An 8,928-nucleotide genomic window follows, 5' to 3' on the forward strand; every position below is an offset into this window, starting at 1 on the left:
CTGACTTTTATATGGGGTGGTTGGAAAACCACATGGAAATTGGAATCAAAATGGAATTGAATGGAAGCCAAAATGGAACTGAAGGCCCTTTTTCCTTTATATAACGTGGCCACAGAAGGGCAGCAATGTCACACTGTTCCTGTGGCTTTTACAGAGGGTTCTACACTTCCTTCCCTGTAAATTCACCAGAGAAACTCAGACTATCAACCACTGCCATCTCTTCTACTGCAGCCCAAAACTTCAGAGACACGGGGCTCACTATAAACAAAGCCATAATAAAATAAATCAGTAATGTTGCCAGCAGTGTTAGGATTTCACTGTTTACTGCTCTCATAGTTTACAGAATGACAGCAATCATAAACTGAGCTCTGCAGATGACAGCTCTGGGGAGGGAGGTTCCCCTGGGGATTCAGGGAGGATATCACAGCAAAGCAAACCCCTGGCAAACAGCAAGGGCAGCATCAGAATTAGTTTTATTTGTTTTACTTGTGCCTGCAAACAGTGAGAGAAAACTATTCAGGTTTGTTTAAAATAGGGTGATGCAACAAGAGCCCCAACGCTGAGGATTTTAATCACAGCCTAGTTCCTCTGCCAATCCAGCCAAATGACCAGATTTCACTTTTAACAGTGAGAGCACAGGAAAGTTCTGATTGGCAAATGCATCAGATGAGTTTGAGCTCAGAACCTGAGCCGAGGCCACGTGTGGAGCGAGTCCATGAGCAGCTCTGTCACCCACCCACCACAGCTCTGCCCTGCCCCAGATTGGTGCTGTTTGCTGTGCTTTACCACCCTGCTGGAGCAGCAGGTTTCCTGTGGGACTGTGGGATCACTCACAGTTGCACCTGCCTGAAAGCACCTCCTGTCACACTCGAGAATTCCCTCACCTGCTGGGTGTGGAACAAAATCACACCCCCCTTCCCAGATTGCTCTGAAGATGCAATGTGGCCCCTTTTTCTTGAAGCACTTGCCCAGAACAATCAGTAGAAAATGAAACACCGTGGAATAATGGGAAGAAGAAGTGGGGGGGAGGGGGGAAAAGCAACAGCAAGAATATGTAAGAGATGTAAGTTTTGATAAACTGCAGTGCAGCCAACTATGTCCAGAAAAAAAGAGACCTGCAGATTAATGAAAGGGGGAAAAAAGGGGGGAGGGAGGAGGTGAACCAGAAAACCTCTACCACTAAACAAAACGAAGACTGATTTAAATCCTTGTCTTAATAAAGAATGCCATCTGACAACAAGGTTGAAGCAAGATCCCTGTGAACAGCAGACCCACAGTTCATCTCCACCTGCTCCCAGCAGCATTCCAGCGTCATTCCCAGGCTGGAAGTTTGTCCAAATGAGAATATTTGAAGCCAAGCCATAGGGTGGCCATGGGGCAGCTGTGGCACCTGCAGCCTGAGCTGCACAACAACAGCAGGAGCCACACACCCAGGTTATGGCTGAGCAAAGATCTCCTCAGCTTGGGAAGCATCTCTTCTTCTTGTGCAAGTGCAAGCTCCTCAGAAAACTCAGGGAGGCGCCTCCTGGTTCACTTGCATGTCCTTGTACCTGGCAGTGCCAGGACAAGGAGAGTGTTTTCCACAAAGCTTAACCACCTGGGCTAGTTGGGCCACTGAAACTTGCTTTTGAAAAAGAATTAAAGTTAATCACACTCTTGCTGCGATTGCCCAGTTCATAAGCTGGAAGCGCTAATAAATGACAGGATTTTTAAGATGTGTGAAGGTGATTGGTGGTGGGTTTTCTCCATTTTTCATAACTTACGAACATGGGCACCGGAGTGAGGAGAGGCCGCTCATAGCATAGCAACCCTTTTGCAAAACTCAGGTGACATCATCTGGCCAAGGCCGGTCCTGCAGGTACCAGTTCAATCCGGTAACTCGCTGAAGTGGAAATTCCGTTTGTTAAGAAAAGCACCACAGAGCTGTGCAGAATGAAGGAGGGATGTAAGAGCCGCCTCAAAGCAGCAAAGTCCGCGTCAGAGAAAAGAGCACATGAAAGGCTCCCCTGTGGGAGCTCAGAGCCCGCAGCTGAGAGCAGGGAATGGTTTCAGGAACTGCGGGCAGGAAGGACTGTCTCCATGGGAGGAACTATCTCCATGGGAGGAACTATTTCCACAGGAAGAACTATTTCCATGGGAGAAACTATCTCCAGAGGCAGCACCTTTGGGCTGATTTGAGAGAAGTACAGAGTGAGCCTGAACTGACCAACCCACTCTAGAACCAGTTTCTGTAAGATCGGCTCCAAGATTCCATCAGGGAGGCAGGAGCAGCGTGTTTTGTGACCCACTCACCTGCCGCCTGCAGTCCCAGTACCCTTTCCAGCATGGCACAGTGACATTGCCCCTTCTGCCTTGCCTCCAGCTCCAAGAGAGATTTAGAACCATACTGTGAGGAGAGCACACCCCACCAGTGTGAGCAACACTGTGACACCTGACAAACCACAGCTCTGCCTTCAGCTCTCATGGCAGCTACAGCTCTGAACAGAGAACCTCTGCCCAACTTCAGCAATACCAAAAAACTCCTCCTCGAAGTTTAGACAAGTATCTTCTTTTGGAAGAAAAAAACCAACGTCTGTCCCAAATAATTTTCTTCTCTCTTTATTCCTCCCTCCCCTAAACCAGATACATACTTGGAATAACTTGGAAATAAAGTTAAGCCTCAAAGACTAAGTATGTGAATACTGGCCTTGCTATTGGTCTATCGTAATTTAAGGATTTAATGTTTGTACAGATGTTGTATTTGCAGGGGGGTTCTGCACTGTTTCAATACAATGACAACTTTTTGGATGTTACAGTGATGCTTTAGCTGCTGATGAACACATATGTACATGTGAGCCTATCCAAATTATCTGTCTGTAATTGTCAGCTGAACCAAAGCACAGTTTGGATGTTTTGTGAGCTCAGGCCCCTTTGCTAATTTGGTGGAAGCTCAGAGTATCAAGATGTCCTTATTTTCATGGAGTAACAATTATTTCCGTTGTGGGAAACCCCCAGAGCTACAAACACTCCAAGCAAACTCACACCTACTCAAACTATTTACTGCTATCCCAGCTGGAGCATTTGTGCTCTCTGACCTGGAATCTGCAGCATCTTTTCCTAAGAACATTCAGCAGAAAGAACTCCACATTCCAACGCAGCAAACAAAACATTGTCTTCCTTCCATCTATTTAATAAAGATTAAAGTGTGAAATTACTAGCAGTGATCCCCCTCACTAATTGCAAAGAAGTTAAAAAAGGCCCCCCTCAAATTCCAACTATGTTATGGAGGACTGAGTATTTAAATATATACTTAAATATATACAAGCACCATAATTTAGGTTTTCTGGAGAAAAAAGTGACAAAGTTGTATTTCAACTCAAGGTTTAAGTTTTAGGGAAGAAAATGCAATGCTGTAATCATCCTACAGTGGAAAAGGATTAATATTAAACTAGTTAAAGGCTGGTTCAGATTTTTTTTGTTTGGTTGGTTTTTTTAAAAAATTATGGATTTACCTGCATACTCCCAGTTTAGGGCTCCCCTCTCCCTGCAGACACACCAGACCCCTCGAGGGTGACACAGGGCCTGACCTTCACTGTTTGCCTTTCTGAAGCAGATGAATCCTCAATCTGCAAAGCCCCAGCCTGGAGGATGAGGGCAGGGCACACTTCAAAGCAAGTTGGAGCCCAGCACCAAGAATTTCAGCCCCCTCTGTGACATCCTGCACACCTCTGAAGTCTGGAGTTCCTTATCACAGAGGTGCCAGGGGCAGATTGCCTGAGGAAACCCTGCTGGGTTGATATCAAGGGCAACAGACCCGCTCATTTAATCTGCTTCCATCAGCTGAGCTGCTGGATGTGCTTCAATATGTACTGGATGAAAAAAAAAACTAACAGTAAATTCGTTTTCCAGAACAGAGGTTTTTTAAGGATGCATTCAGGGACTGCAGCTGTAGAATTACAGTCAATCCTGAATAGTCAAAAGCACAAACATTTTTTAAACAATTTAACCTTCCTTCTAATCCCATCTTCAAAACAGATTTAAAAGCCTGAAAAAAGCAGTAATGATTTTTATGTGGAAGTATACAAAAAAACCCAAATCCACAAGGGCTACCAGTTTAAGCCCCAAGGCCCCACCTACCTAAGATCTTGAGAAAAATCTAAGTACTTTTTCATCTGCTAAACTGTGGAAGGATAGAGCTTTTGTTTTAAGGGAACTTCAGGGAAAAGAGAAAAGCAATATTTTTATCTGCTGTGCTGCACCCTCACGAGTTCTTATTCAGCAGCAACAACAGCAAACAGTCCTGTATCCCCAGGATGCACTTTCTTGTGGGGAACAGTTACTGCCGTGAGTAAACAAGGCAGAGCAGACACCAGAGAGCACCATCTGCAAAAGCTCCTCTGCAAGCTCGGATGGCACTCCAGAGAGCACAGCATGAAAGGAAACACACACACACGTATGCTCAGAGAGCAGGACACACATTCACCAGAGAGAATAACCCTGGACCTGTAAGGAAAAGCTGATGTCCAAAATCAAGAATTAAAGATTAAACATCTTTTGGTGGAATATCAGCACTGTTATTTCCTCTAAGAAGTTAAATCTGAAGAGAAAGGTGCTCTCTCCTTTGGTGTATTTACATTTAGATGAATTTTTGAAGTTCTGGATCTGACAAACTCCATTTAAATTTCAGTTGGTGGATTTGAGGAAGGGCACTCTATAGATCAATACTCAATAAAGGGTATATATTTTAAGCAAAACACTTAAATGCCTAAGTCTAGTACTGTTCAAATCTAAACAGGGAATTGTGAAGACCCTCATATGTGTTTGAGCTGAAAGATGGAACACAAATTCACACAAAGTTAAGAGAATGCGCACTCACACTTCAAAATCATTGCAGAAGAAAATACAATTTTTTCCTAGCTTAAGGAAGAGAACTAAGAGAACAGAGTCACAATCCCAGGGCTCTTTGAACAGCCTTCCTCTTGTTGTTTCACAAGTCGGAGGCAATCGGTTAAAATATCGGACACATCACAGAAGGTTTTGGTAGTTAATTTATTTAATTCAGTTACAGTGCTTCAATAGGATGCTGCTTGTTGGCCACAAGAGCAGAGCCTTTCTGCCACTCCATGCAGCTACACCTCTTATCCAGCTCCGCTAAACTGCAGCAGGCTCAGTGGAATTGGTCTCCTTTGTTCATTTATTTTACCAGAGGCTCTCATGGAATCAGAACTGGGTCAGCAATCTTTAGTTCAGTTACATCTCAGCAAAGTTTTATGAAAACATTTTCCTTCAGAGTACACAGACCTGGAAACCAGGGAACTTTCACCAAAGTTGTTTTCAAAAGTAGTAAGTAACAAAAAATCTAGAAACCTGCAGATTATAGCGCCGGTAACAGCTCGACTGCGAGAGAACAGGAATGGTTCCAGTACCAAAGTTTGCCCGTGGTGTCGGAGAGCAGCAGTGCAAGGTCACTCCCTGCTCCTGTAGTGACTCTCGATGGTGTCTGAGTTGAAGTAGACCACGGTGACGGTGATGTCGTCGCGGTACATCCTGGCCAGGTCCTCGGGCAGGGTGAGCATGGCCGCCAGTTTCTCGGGGTCCACCTCGCCGTACTCGTTGCTGCCGATGGCGTGTCTGATCAGGTGGGTGGCGATGTTCCTGTCCAGGGAGGCCAGGCCCCTGCTCTTCCTCTGCAGCAGCAGGTTGTGCATATAACCCAAATTAACTGGCTTCTTAAAAGTCAGTTGTGGTTTCTGCACATTCAGCTCTGTGAGGTGTCCAGCAACGAGTTTGACAACCTTCTCATTGCTCAGCATCTCCCACAGCCCATCTGAAGCAATAACTAGAAACTTATCCTTGCTCCTCAGTTTGTGGTACGTGACTTCAGGCTCTGCAGTTAAATAAGGGGGTGTGTGGTAGTTTGGAGGAACATACTGATAAATGTTCAAAGCCTCGACATCACAGCTGTTCTCAAGAACACTGTGCTGCAGTTCTTTACTCCATTTTAATTGCACATCTCCAAAGGCTCTGGAGGGCATGAGGATGCCCAGTAATCTGTCATTCACAAAGAGGGTTTTTTCCTCAGATCTAGGATGTTCTCTCTTCAATCTTCTGATTTCAAATTCATCACAGGCATTGTGGTCTCGGGTTAGAGGGAGAGTAGACCACGTTCCATCTTCTTCGTGAACCCCTAAAACCGCTCTGCAATCACCGGTATTCGCAACATGTAGGTGCACACCGTCAACGTGAGCCACACAGGCTGTTGCACCAGAAAAGGCTACTTGGAGGGCGATATTTCTCATCAATTCATTTTCCTGAGGAGCCTGAACTTCCAGGGATATGTCCGAGTCTAACCTTTTGAACGCACACACCATGGCTTCTTCCAAACTAAAGCCCGGCTCGGTGTCCAGGTCCAGCAGGTGCTGCCAGTACACCCGCAGGTTTTCGAAGTAGCGGGAGGTGATCTCTCGGTACTCCACGTCGTTGGGGTGCCTGTGGCGCTGCAGGATGGGCCGCACCGGCTGCATGGACTCCACGGCCAGCTCGATCTCCTCCAGGCTGCGGCGGGGCATGAGGGACACTGCGATGTAGTGCAGGAGCCTCTCGCTCACGGCCTGCGCGCAGGCAGAGCCCGCGTGGCCGTCGAACACCCCGAAGAGCATCCCGTCCGTCTGCAGGCAGGTGGCCGCGCTGCGCCGGTCCTCCATCGGGCTGTTGGACGCCAGCTGGTTGCTCTCGAAGCGCAGCACCGAACTGGCGCCTTTGCCGCTCGGATCCAGCGTTTTATGGGACAATTCACCCGCTCGGAGGATGTCGTTGATCTGCGATGGAGACAGCTGGAAAGAGAAGTGTTCCTCCTCGGTGGAAGTGTGTCGGAATGCTCTCTGTAAGGGGAGAGCGCTGTCCACGCTGCAGCCCCCAGCAGGGAGGAGGGGTGTTCTGGAGACAACGAGCCTCCATTTTATCTTGTTCCTGTTTGGGATACAGATGGAGTACCAGCGTCCTTTCCCTTGGCAAACGATGCTGTTCCTTGCTGAGCTTAAGATCAAGGATGAGACAGTTCTTGACATCATAAGTCACTCCACAAATAGAGCACCTGCCTCCAGTAACACAGAACGTCCTTACAGCCTGGAATACAAGTGTAGGAAAGGAATAAAGTTTAGAAGCTTCACAAGAAACTTTCTATATTGCAATACAAAAGCACATCCAGACCTCTCAGAAACAGTCAGAACTTTATTCCAAAAGAGATCTCTATAAAGGCAGCTTAAAAGTGACATAATTTCCATCACTTAAGGGTATGACTGCCCCTCTCCAGTTAACTCACCAGAAAAGATAATTTTTACTTTCCAGGATTTTCCTCCTCGTGGCAAGGCTCAGAAGAACTGGCAGCATTACAAGAAATGTTATGGGAAAGTGCACAGTGAAAAGCCTCATCTAACATGACACAGAGCAAACAGATCCAACGAGCTGGAAAATGGGAACTTAACTGACAATTAATGCACCACTTTCAAAAAAGCCTGCTAGAGTACAACTCTATTAATAGACTGTAAGCGTCAAACCCAAGAGAAGATCAGGACTTAAACCCTATGGAGAGACTGAAGGATGTGGCCAGTTAATGATTTATATGAACTACCATGATCCTCACGACTAGAACAGACCAGTCCACCTTTCCAATTCTGTTACAGCTTATAAGGTCAGCTGTTCTTCTTTTTTTACCCTCAAGGTCTTACCCAACCTTCAGCAGGCAGGATCTTTAACTCAGCTGAAGGCAGATTCCACAGCAGGCTCATCAATGCATTTATCATGGCACTGTGCACTTTGATGCAGTGAAAGTTATAAAACAGTTACATTGACAACTTTTACAGTGCAGAATTTGGCTTGTTCACGTGGGTGCAGTTGGAACCAGCAGCTGTGAGGAGCTCTGCTGCCAACAGCACTGAAACCAAGGGCACTTGAACAGCTGAAGTTGTGCTGTTGCCAGGGGGAGGTCCATGCATTGTCTCCTACTTTCAATAAGGTATTCAGGCTGTGGGGTAGTGCTAAGTACAACCAGATGCTTACTCACAACAGAATTTTGCCCCATGGATTTCAAAAATTCACTGTATGGTAGCACTGCAAGTACAATTACTGCCAAAGGATCCCACCAGCAGCCAGACAGAACAATAGTTTTCTGTGAGCTCTCAGTGACTTTCAGGTGGCTCTGTAGCCCCAAGTGCTCTGGGTGTCAAAACAAAGACCCTACATGCAGCATTGTTTTTTTAGCAGAGCACCTCGCAAGGAATAACGAGAAACCAGCCAGATCAGACACATGAAAACCTTTTCAAGAAATCAGCAGGAGCTAAAATTGAATTTGAGCTATTCTGAACAGAAGGCCTACTGATACAAGGTAAGGACTACTGAAATCCCATTTGGAAAACCAAAACAAATGTCACAAAACATTTCTGAAGTGTGCTGCCCATGCTTAACACAGAAAAGAGCGGACAACCATTCCCGCAGACACCATTGCTATAATTCTGGGGACCCTCTGAAGACAGGCAAAGGCACAAATGTTACTGCTGATGTCAGGAGAGCAGATGGAAAAGGCAGTATTAGTTCCCTGCTGAGGCTCTGCCTGCAGTCTCCTGGGCCACTGGCACCTCCAACACAACCTATGCCTTTTGTTGTACTGCAGAGAGCACAGCCAAAATAATAGGAAGGCAGCTGATACTGCCAAGTCCAGCAACAGCTAAACTCAAAAAGCACCAGCAGAAGTCCTCATGTTTTCCAACCTTCTCCAGGCCATTCCCTGTCCTGTTTTTCCTTCTTCCTCTTCCTGCCCCTGTGAACTGTACAAGATTGCAACAATGACGACTTTCACAATCTTGATCAAAAAGCCGATTGAAACAGCGTTTTAAACAAACCTCCCCTGTTCCCATCAGCCGGCTGACAGTGAGGCAGAGCAGTTTTCTCCTG

General features: G+C 46.2%; 1 protein-coding gene across 2 annotated transcripts in view; it reads right to left on the reverse strand.

Moving 5' to 3' along the window:
* Positions 1 to 5,009: 5,009 nt before the first annotated feature.
* Positions 5,010 to 8,928, reverse strand: part of PDP2 (pyruvate dehyrogenase phosphatase catalytic subunit 2) — a 6,009-nt gene continuing 2,090 nt past the window's right edge. For both annotated transcript variants that reach the window (XM_027908605.1, XM_027908604.1), the window contains exon 2: positions 5,010 to 7,104. In XM_027908605.1, the coding sequence (XP_027764406.1) occupies positions 5,445 to 7,049 (1,605 nt within the window). In that variant the 5' untranslated portion in view covers positions 7,050 to 7,104 and the 3' untranslated portion in view covers positions 5,010 to 5,444. The remainder of the gene's footprint in view (positions 7,105 to 8,928) is intronic.

Source organism: Empidonax traillii, unplaced genomic scaffold (genome assembly GCF_003031625.1).
Source record: "Empidonax traillii isolate 1590-97213 ecotype Southwest subspecies unplaced genomic scaffold, ASM303162v1 scaffold1769:size116338, whole genome shotgun sequence".
Lineage (NCBI taxonomy): Eukaryota > Metazoa > Chordata > Aves > Passeriformes > Tyrannidae > Empidonax > Empidonax traillii.